This window comes from Labeo rohita, chromosome 12, assembly GCF_022985175.1.
Source record: "Labeo rohita strain BAU-BD-2019 chromosome 12, IGBB_LRoh.1.0, whole genome shotgun sequence".
Taxonomy (NCBI): domain Eukaryota; kingdom Metazoa; phylum Chordata; class Actinopteri; order Cypriniformes; family Cyprinidae; genus Labeo; species Labeo rohita.
The window spans coordinates 7921278-7933029 of NC_066880.1; the positions used below are offsets into that span (position 1 = coordinate 7921278).

At 33.2% G+C, this 11752-nt stretch overlaps 1 protein-coding gene across 1 annotated transcript in view; it reads left to right on the plus strand.

The window, feature by feature from the left end:
- The window catches only part of cep131 (centrosomal protein 131), a 32291-nt gene extending 21763 nt beyond the window's left edge, over nucleotides 1-10528 (plus strand). Inside the window, 5 exon segments of the mRNA XM_051124151.1 lie at nucleotides 1581-1723; nucleotides 3283-3460; nucleotides 5423-5619; nucleotides 5737-5797; nucleotides 5900-10528. Of these exon segments, the coding sequence (XP_050980108.1) occupies nucleotides 1581-1723; nucleotides 3283-3460; nucleotides 5423-5619; nucleotides 5737-5797; nucleotides 5900-5971 (651 nt within the window). The 3' untranslated portion in view covers nucleotides 5972-10528.
- The last annotated feature ends 1224 nt before the right edge of the window (nucleotides 10529-11752 follow it).

Here is an 11752-nt window from a genome sequence, read left to right on the forward strand (position 1 = left end):
GATTAGCATGTTATTAGCACGATTAACATGTTACTAGCATGTTTTTAACATAATTAGCATGTTACTAGCTTGTTGTTATCATGTTGTTAACATGATTGACATGTTGTTAGCATGTTTCTAACATGATAAACATGTTGCTTGTATGTTGTTAGCATGATTAGCCAGTTACTAGCATGTTGTTAGCATGATTAGCCAGTTACTAGCATGTGTTTAACATGATTAGCATAATACTAGCATAATTGTTAGGATGTTGTCAGCATGATTAGCATGTCGATAGCATGTTTCTAGCATGATTTGGATATTGCTAGCATGTCTATAGCTTGATTAGCATGTTTCTAGCATGATTAATATGTTACTAGCTTGTTGCTGTCATGTTAACATGATTAGCATGTTGCTAGCATGTTTCTAGCATGATAAACATGTTACTAGCATGTTGTTATCATGATTAGCTGGTTAATAGCATGATTCTAGCATGATAAACAAGTTACTAGCATGTGTTTAACATGATTAGCATAATTGCTAGCATGTTGTCAGCATGATTAGCATGTCGCTACCATGTTTCTAGCATTATTAGCATGTTACTAGCATGTCTATAGCTTGATTAGCATCATGCCAGCATGTTAATAGCAAGTTTCTAACATGTTTCTAACATGATAAACATGTTACTAGCATGTTGTTATGATTAGCTGGTTAATAGCATGCTTCTAGCATGATTAGCAAGTTACTAGCATGTTTCTAGCATGATTAACATGTTGATAGCATGTTTTTAACATGATTAGCATGTTACTAGCTTGTTGTTGTCATATTGTTAACATGATTAGCATTTTGCTAACATGTTTCTAAGATGATAAACATATTACTTGCATGTTGTTAGCATGATTAGCCAGTTACTAAGATGTTTCTAACATGATTAGCATAATACTAGCATGTTGTTGGCATGATTAGCATGTCGATAAGGATGTTTCTAGCATGATTTGCATATTGCTAGCATGTTGTCAGCAAGATTAGCATGTTCTTATCATGTTACTAGCATGATGTTAGCATGATTAGCAAGTTACTAATATGTTGCTAGCCTGTTGCTAGCATGATTAACATGTTTAAACCAGCTAAAACCAGCCTAGGCTGGTTGTCTAGTTGTCTTTAACCTTAGCAGGTCTCCCAGCTTGGCTAGCTAAAACCAGCCTGACAATCTTAAATTGTAATGACATTTCCCAATATTAGCATTTTTAATGTCGTTTTGATCAAATAAATGCAACCTTGGTGAGCATAAGAGACTTTCAAAACATTAAAAAAACAGACTCCAAACTTTTGAACAGTAGTGTATTGCTAAATTTTATTGCTCTTTACTATTCAGAATATCATAGCAAATGCTTTCCAAATGCATATGCTCTCCATTATTATTACACAGTAATTTGCTGTGGTGTAATTTCTCAGGTTTAGTGTTTACACACCACTGGGTCAAACAAGTGTTGTCAAATATCTCTATTAACATTGTAAAATATCTCTATCTGTATTAACACAGTCACAGATCAGACACAAGTCCCTGTGTTGATCTCAAAACACTGCGTTTCCTCTCACAGGAAGCATGGCTGCTGAGCAGAGAAAGGGAGCTTAAAGAGGAAGTGCGTCGAGGGAGAGACAAAGAGATCGAGCTGGCCATTCAGAGACTAGAGGAGGAGACCAGAGGGGCAAGAGAGGAGTGCGAAATAGCGGCTGACAACCGGTGTGTTTCCCCTTCTTGTTTGTGTGAACCTAAACGTCATTGGAGATCTGAATGGCACAGGATGTTAGTTCAACCCACCTGCATTTCAGTAGAAGTAAATCTCCATGTGTTGTAATTAGCACAGATTGCAAGACGAATTTTCCTGCTGACCACTTTTCTTGTAAACCATGTTCATCATAAGTAAAAACACAAAAATACAGTTATACCTTCAGCATTAGGATGATTTCTGACGGATGATCTGACACTGAAGACTAGTGTTTTGTAGGGATGTGACAAGATCTCGTGGGACGAGATCTCGCGAGAACAGATGTGTCTCGCGAGATCTCGTGACGATCTCCCCATAAAACATTTTGCAGTGTTTATATTAGAACTGCACGATTAATCCTTAAAATATCAAGATCTTGATTCAGACACCCACGCGATCTTACTCCCGAATGACAACGATTTAGCTATGTAAATTCACTGTTTCACATCACAAGTATCAGTGGAGCGTGAGAAGCACGTTTTGTCGCTGCCCATGTTAATGAATCAGGGGGTCGGGGTAAATGTGAACGCAGAAAGAACAACACAAACCGTCTTTTTAACCACATTATAATCATTATTTCTCTGTTATAGACTTTTAAATAATAGAAGCACTGGGATAAAAGCTTATAGTTTGGGAATAAACACTTACTGTCTACAGTAGCGATCAAAACGAAAGTATCTCAACACTTGTATGTATTGTAACGCTTATCGTCTTCCGCCAGGAGGTGGCGACAACTGCCCGTTTAAAAAAGTATGTCATTGAATCATTCATTCAGGAGATTTCAATAGTTAAACAAGTCTTAACATTCATTGAATGTTTTTCTTGTTTGTTTATTTAAATAAATCTATATTTTTAAAAGACTTAAGCAATGAACAGTTTGTCAGAACCACTAGTAAATTACGTTATTTTGTTTAGTTTTCTAATCTTTTTCTCCAGAATCGTGAGAGAATCATGGTCTCCAATTTATTAAAAATAACTTTGATTCTCAGTTTATCCAGAATCATGAAGCTCTTGTTTATATGTTGTTTATTACTGCATATAATTCATAAAAATAGAAGTTTAATTTTATAAAGTTCAAAATGCACCTACATTTTTTTTTTTTTGCATTTTATCTTTTTCAGTTGAATAAAAGACTATTTTCCCTATATATGTCATCATTGAGGATTTCTTAAGAAAAGTTTTAAAATCTCATCTCGTCTCATTCTCGTGAACCCAGTCTCGTGTCTCGTCTCGTGGGATAAGTGTCTCGTCACACTCCTAGTGTTTTGCTTTGGTCGTTACATTTTATTCAAATTTCAATTTTGCATCCTGCTGCATCTCCAATTCAAATTATGATCATATATTGATACTTTCAGCAGGTTTTGAATAAAACTAAATCCTTGGGACCCACATTTTTGAGCTCTTCCTACATAATTTGTGCTCTGGATATACTGCCATTTACATTTAAGCCCATCCTTTTAACATATGGCAGATGGACTGTGTTTTTTTTCCAACTGAATGTAAATTTGTATGGTATGTGTACTCGTGTATGCAGGATGAAGCGCGTGAGGGAGAAGTACGAGGCCGAGCTCAGAGACCTTGAGCGTTCGGAGCGAACAGCACTGCAAAAACAGCAGGAGATGAGAGAGAAACACAGTGAAATGGAGGCAGAGCTCCTCCGGCTGCAGTCACTTTTACGACAGCGAGAGCAGGAGATAAGCGACCTCACCCAGGTAATCGTTGTTATGGTGGCAGTGTTTTGTTAGTCCACACTCATTAACGCATATAGGTTACTTATTAATTGAAAAACTCTTGCGTATTTGTTAGTAGAGATGGCAACCAAAAGGACTCAGTTTTCAAGTAACAGTTCTGGCTCCCTAATGATTTTATTATTAATAAGTGGTCCTGACTGAATAACAGTCAGTAATTAGAAATGCACTGTATTAAGTAATTAGACTGTAAAAAAGTACTGAGTTGTAGTTCAGTAAATCAAGTGAGTTAGTTGTTTAGGATAAAAGCTAGGCAACTTGATAAGCTGAATGACTTTTGACCCTTTCTGTTTAACGTTACACCTAAGTGTCATTGCCATTGTGTGAATCGACTGAAAATAGATTGTGGTCTGACCGATTGTGGTTATATAATATGTCAAGCCTCATAGAGTTGCCACATGACACACCAGGCTAGTTGCTTCACTCGCTTAGCTACAGGAGTGAATGTAATACACTACCAGTGAAAAGTTTTTGAACAGTAATATTTTTAATGTCTGATGTAGAAGTCTTTTTGCTCACCAAACCTGCATTTATTTGATCCAAAGTACAAAACAGTAAAATTTTGAATATTTTTACTATTTAAAATAACTATTTTCTTTTTGAATACATTTTAAAATGACATTTATTCCTGGGATCAAAGCTGATTTTTACAGCACCATTACTTGTCTTCAGTGTCACATGATCCTTCTGATTTGCTGTTCAAGGAACATTTTTTCAGGATTCTTTGATGAATAGAAAGATTTAAAGATCAGCATTTATCTGAAAAAAAGCTTTTGTAACATTATACACTATACCATTCAAAAGCTTGGAATTTTGGAGCTTTGTATTTTTAGATAAATGGTGTTCTTCTGAACTTTCTATTCATCAAAGAAACCTGAAAAAAAATCTACTAAGCTGTTTTCAACATAATAATAATAATAATAAATGTTTTTTGAGCAGCAAGTCAGAATATTAGAATCATTTCTGAAGGATCATGTGACACTGAAGACTGGAGTAATGATGCTGAAAATTTAGCTTTGAAATCACATGAATAAATTACATTTTAAAATATATTCAAATAGAAAACAGTTATTTTAAATAATAAAAATTATTTCACAATTTTACTGTTTTTACTGTACTTTGGATCAAATAAATGCAGGCTTAATGAGCAGAAGAGACTTCTTAAAAAAAAAAAAAAACACTGAAAATCTTGAAATCTAAAAAATTAAAAAAAAAAAAAAAAAACCTTTGGTAGTGTATTTCATATTTATATTTCACACTAAAATTTAAATAATTTCATTAAATAAGTAGTTAATCCAAAAATTAGGTCATTCAAGATGTAGATTAGTTTGTTTCTTTATCAGAACAAATTTGGAGACTTTTAGCATTACATTACACGTGCTCATCAATGGATCCTTTGCAGTGAATGGGTCACTTAATGTTTTATTGTGTTAAAAGCTGTATGTTTTTGTAATAAATCCATCCAGACGTTTTAACTCCAAACTGTTACTTCCTGTCCTGAATCAGGAAAGGAATATGCACCATGCAAGCAGTTTTTATAAGACAAATCAGTTCTGTAGATTTTATGATTTTATTTTCCACTGCAAAATTATTATGGATTATGAATTTTTATTTTGAAGCCGAGCTGAAAGTTAAAAGCCTTAATGGATTTGTTTCTTACAAAAATGCATCTTTTCACTTCACAAGATGGACTGGAGTTGTATGGATTACTTATGAATTATTGTGATGTTTTTATCAGCTGTTCAGACTCTTATTCTGACAGCACCCATTTACTGTAGAGGATCCATTGCTTCGCTAATACTGCTTCATAAGATTTTCCCTTCTAAATATAATTTTTTGTTTTGTTTTGTTCATTTTTTTTCGGGAGTTTACACTCAACTCTCTTCCTCATGCTTTGTTTCGGTTTCTTTATGATGTGGCTCACAGGCCCGTGACAAGTTATCAGATGAACGCCGCAGTCTAGCAGAAGTGATCAGACAAGAGTTTGCAGAACGCCTTGTAGAGACGGAGGAAGAAAACAAGAGGATGAAAATGGAGGTCTCTGAGGCCAAGGCACGACTACGCTTAGAAGTAGAACGAGTAACCAGAGAGAAAGAAGAGGAACTTGCGGAAGTGCATCAAAGGTCAGAGGCGAAGAGTATTATTTTATTTATTTTTTTTTTTTTACAGTTCCTTATTTGAAAAATGAGGTGTTTACTATATGTTTCCACAATGAAAATGACTTTCTCTTTCTATTATAGAGTAAAGTCAGCGATTTTGAAGAAAGAAGAGACCGTTAATAACCTGCGAAAGCAGCATGAGGTAATTGCAACACATCTAATTCACTGTATTTGACTGTTGCTGTAAAGCAATGCATATGTTTTGATTTCCAACTAACTTCTTTGTTTCTCATTTGTCTTTCAGGCTGCAGTGAAGAGAGCAGATCACCTTGAGTCTTTGTTGGAGCAGCAGAGAAAACAGCTGTTAGGGAAATGATGGACAAGTTAGGGCTTTGAACCCCCAGTGATCCCCTACAGCCCTTCCATTCTGTCATACAGTCCGTCCTCCTGCACAAAGAAACTTTCTCTTTGTTTATTTGTTTTTTCTGTTTTATTTGTTTTGATTGTTTGAAAGAACTGATGGATTCTGGATGAACGTTTTGGATGAACGTTCCACCAGACTTCTCATCCAGAAAGGCTGCCTTTGGCATTCCCATGGGAACAAGGCAAGAAATAAGAGAGGAATTTAATCTTCTCCAAGATTCCTGGAGAGGCTTTTGTGGGTCTCTCTTGCACGGATATGACCAAATTACAGACTCCTTTCAGCCACCGGTTTCACGCGGCCAAATGAATTTAAGCTTAGAGAAAAAAAAACACAATTTCCTCAAGAGTTTAGATTTAGTATGTTGTTAAAACTTATAAAACCTTGCCTCATAAACTTGTGCACATTTCACCCCAGAATCAAAATATATAAGTAGAAAATGTCTTTAAAAGTAAACTAAGTTCATTAAGCAAAACTAAACAGTTTCTATGTTGCAAAATATATATATATATATATATTATTTAAGTTGTAAAGTATTTATATTTTTTTTTTTTTTTTTTTTTTTTTTTTTTTTAAACTTTTAATTTATGGTTGTATTATACTCACTTTTATTCACGGAAAGTTAATGAAAATCACAATTGAGATTAATGGGTGTTGCAAAGCCTGCAAATGTAAAACGATATCGCGGAAGTGACGCAATGCAAAATGGTCTAAAAATAAGCTTCATTTTCTTTATGCAAAACAGCGTTTTTTACATTTAATATTTTGATTTGGGGGTTAAATCTGCATGCTTTTGTGAGATTCGCCCAAGAAATGGAAAGCCCCTTTTACTGGCCACAAAGGCATTCACAGTAAAATGTTCCAGATGTTTCTGTAACTGCATACCCTCTTCTCATCTCTCTCCAGTGCTGGAATAAGGGAAATGGGTGGAGATTACAGTGGACAGGCAAAGGCTATGAAGTCTAGAAAAGAAGTTAACCCTTTACGTTAAAGAGGATAGGCCTAACCCCCCGCCAGCACAAACATCCCCATTCCCCCTGCCTTTTGTGCATTGCATACAGATGCCTTTTGTTCCGATGCTCCTCTGGGCTATCTCTAAATTACAGGAGATGTCCCAGAAGCCCCCAGGACACCCAGACATGCTCACACAGAGCCCTTCGGTGAGGCCCAGCTCTAGTGTAGACATCAGAGAAATGATGGCAGCACAGCTAGACGTTAGAGATTTTAGAAGGTATGTTGACAGCAAAGCAGTAGATGGTGAAGATAAGTATGGAGTGTCTCTTTAGATTGATAGGGACTGACAGTAGGTTGAACAGCTCTCACGGTGATATGATGTGCAGAGACCGAGGTGAGAGACCTGGTTGAGGTTCAGTTGAGATGGATGTAGAAAGTTGGGTAGATAAAAATATCAGATGGATAGTATATTAAGAGGTTGACAGTGTTTATAATTAGAGAAAGCAGAGCTGGGTTCAACAGAACAGGGTACACAGAAGTGCCAAGTTGGATGTTCCTGAATCAACATAAATGGTTCACTTACATTAGATTAGAAGCGCTAAAATTACTAAAGCTAAACTGAAATAAATAAAAGTAAGTGACAAGATTACTAAAACTTAAAATGAAAATTGAAAATATATAAAAATAATACATTTTAATGATTAAAAATGAGTGCTGTTAAATCGATAAATCGTGATTAATTGCATCCAAAATAAAAGTTAGTGTTTACATAACGTGCATGTGCTGTGTATATTTGTATATGTATGTGTAAATGCACAAATGTACATGTATATATTTAAGAAATATTTACGCATATACATGTATCATTTTTATATATGATTTATATATAAATATAAATGTATATTACATTTATTTCTTAATTATATACATGTATGTGTGTATATTTATATATACATATAAATATACACAACACACGCACATGTTATGTAAACAAACTTTTATTTTTCGATGTGGTTAATCGTGATTAATCGATTTGATAGCACTTAGAAAAATATTAGTAATTCAAGATTCATTTAAAAATATTAATAAATACCATAATAGTATATAATTGTTAATAACATACCGCGAAATATCATCTATAGAAATAACGGTAAACTCCATTGAAATAAAAGAAGTTGGATTTGAAGCACCAAAATTACTAAAGCTAAACTGAAATAAATTAAATAAAAAAAAAAAAAAAAAATTAAAAACAAAGTTGGTAAAAGTGACAACACTACTAAAACTTAAAATGAAAATCTAAAATAGATTAAAAAAAATACATTTTAATTATTAAAAATAATAGTAATTCAAATATTATAATAAAATAATATAAAAATATTAGTAACAAATATGTAGTATATAAATGTTACTAAAATAACACCAAATAACAGTCAAAGAAATGTCTGATTTGCAAGCAAATTAATATTGTTGTTGTTATTATTAATATTATCATTTTTATGTTTTTTTTTTTTTTAAGTTTATTGATTTTTTTTCTTTTTTTTTTTATGAATTATATGAAAACCTGTTTCTGCCAATGAATAATTTTTTCATCTCACCTTTATCTCAAAGTCAATTTTGAGATAAAAACTCGGAATTATGACTTTATAACATGCAATTGTGAGTTAAGTGTAACTCGAGTTCATATGTATTTTTTTTTTAATAAACTTTTTGTTTCAGAATTGCGAGAAAAACAATGAGATACTAACTTGTATTTGCAGGAAAAAGTCAGAATTGCGTTATCTCGTAATTCTGACTTTATTTCTTGCAAATGTGAGTTTATATCATGCAATTCTGAGAAAAAAGTCAGAATTCTGAGTTCATAGCTCGCAATTGTGAGTTTATATTATGCAATTCTGAGGAAAAAAGTCGGAATTGTGAGAAAAAGTCGCAATAACCTTTTTTACTTTTTTATTCAGTGGCAGAAATGGGCTTCCATAGAATTACTCAAATTCACACATTGGTTTGAATGATTAATTAATAGCTCATTACTCTGTATCTAAATTATTTAAAAGAAAATCCCAATCCAAGAAGAATTCCATTAAAGAGTCATGGGAATTTTTTTTTAGAGGTGAAAACCCATAACAGTGCCAGACAATTGGATTTTAGAGTTTAATAACATTCTTATCAACCTCTTTTCCAATTAAATTTAGGTGTTTACGTAAATGTTGTTTTAGCATTAACACCAAGATGTTGATCCAGGAACCTCCTCCTTGGTAAAAATTACCGTGAGCCTGAGGAGATGTAGCATGACTGGTATTCGTTCTGTGGTTTCAAGAACAACTAAAAGCCCTCCAATCACTCTCGTTCTCTCTCTTCTCAGTGTATAGCAATCGGTCTACCCAAAAGAGGGACAGAAACAAATGAAATTCAGTAGGAGTCGGGGTGGCCGTGTGGGGGAGGTGCTTCAAAACTCTCACAAGTCTCCATTGTTTCTTGTTATGAACTCCCTACATTTTTTTTTTTTTTTTTTTTTTTTTTCTCAAAACATTTAGTTTATTAGGAAACTTTTCTAAAACCTTTCAAGTGAACAATAATGGTGCAGGCCAAAAAAGCAGTGAAATGTTAAGAAAGTTTGACCCAGATGTGTAATCTGATTGATCTTCTGTTCAAAAAGAACTTCCTCTTTATCTACAAAAAAAACACTCTTTTGTTGTAGAAGTTAAACTATGTGAGTGAGCCGTAACCAACTTCCTGTTGTAAAACTCCTCTCTTGTACCATTGTTTGATGGATTTTGTATATCAGATTCTTCCTGATTTGTGAGCTGTTTGGCGAACGCAGCCACATCGAAAAGGTCAGAGTGAAAAGTGCCTCATTCCTGTTCTCTAATGAGAGGATCAGGTGTCTCATTTCAGGACAGAGAGGGAACACCAGACTGAGCTCAAACTGTCCTCACTGGAGACCAATTGCAGTATCTAGCAGACTCAAGCGTAAATACTGAGATTTCTCTAAGGCATAATTTCATGAGTCACCTGTTGACATCACACGTTAATGTGTGCTTGTGTATCCAAGGTGTTTTGGATGCATTTTATCCGAACCCCAGTGTGAGGTTCAAGCCGTTAAAAAAACATTCTGAGAATGTTTCAGATGCGTTTTGTGAAGGTTAGAAGTCCATTTTGGCAGCAGATGCAGGTCCTTGGCTGTCTTTCTGCCTTCGGATGGCAGCGTGGTTGGCATGGCCGGTGTTTGTCAGTCCCACTCGTGCCAATGAACCATTCTTTTGTGAGCGTAGTGTTTAGTAGCCAAGCGCCGGACGCCATTTTACTGGCCTTTTGTAACTGCGGACTGAAAAACACTACTTTTATTATATTAATTAATGTCTGAGATTATTTCACCCTACCCTCTTCAAGTTTTGTTTTTGCATGTCGAAGTTTTTAAATAATTTAAATGTGCCCTTTAACATGTAGCTCTTAATTTGATTCTTTTACCCACATCCTGTATTTTGGTCGAGTTTAATAGCTGTGTTTTCGAAAAATGAAGAAAAGAATCTGGTCAGTACGAAAATAAATCTTTAAAATGAGTTTGTTCATGACTTCTTTTCCCCCACCCCTTTTTTAATCCCTGGAGTTGTTCCATTTATTCTATTCAAGTTGTTCCACAATCACTGGTGGAATGAACTTTCATGTTTTACTGAAGTGCAATCCATTGCAGTCTTCTTTTGGAGCACTTATCTAACTAGATTACCAAGTTTATTTGCACTTAAACCTTTTTATACTGTTTTCCACTTGGATAGATGACTAAAGATAAGTCATTGCAATATTTTTCCTATTTATGATATGCAGTTTCATGATTATAATCAGAATCAGGAATATGTATACTATATATTTAGAAAATGTAGAAATTTATAAAAATACATTTGTTACACCACATTTCCATGTTAAATTGGTCAAATGGTAAATAATAAAAAAAATGGTAGAAGGCAAAGTAAGGCAAAGTAAAGCAAAGTAAATAAACTAAAATAAAATAGCAAGAAAAATACTTAGAAAAATAAATTTGTTACACCACAAGTCTATTTTAAAATGATCAGATGGTAGAAGGCAAACGTAAAATAACATAAAATAAAGATAACAAGAAAATACTTTAATAAATATTTATATATATAAAATAAATTTGTTACACCACAAGTCTATTTTAAAATGATCAAAAGGTAGAAGGCAAACAGTAATTAAAATAAAAAAAATAAAATAAAATAAAATGAAATAATAAAAAAAAAAAAAACAAGAAAAATACTTAGAAAAATACATTTGTTACACTACAAGTCCATTTTAAAATTATCAAAAGGTAGAAGGCAAACAGTAATTAAAATAAAAAAATAAAAAATGAAATGAAATAAAATAAAATAACAAGAAAAATACATTTGTTACACCACAAGTCCATTTTAAAATTATCAAAAGGTAGAAGGCAAACAGTAAATAAAATAAAATAAAAAATACAATAAATCAAAAAAATAAAATTACAAGAAAAATAAATTGTTAAACCACAAGTCTATTTTAAAATGATAAAATGGTAGAATGTCAACAGAAAATAAAATAAAATAAAATAAAATAAAAATACTTGGGAAAAAACATTTGTTACACCACAAGTCCATTTTAAAATGATCAAATGGTAGAAGGCAAACAAAAAATAAAATAACATAAAATAAAATATTTATTTATATATTTATTTATTGGTGACTATCTACACAGCAACATGTCTTTGCCCTTATATGCACACACTACCATTCAAAAGTTTAGAAAGTCTTTGAA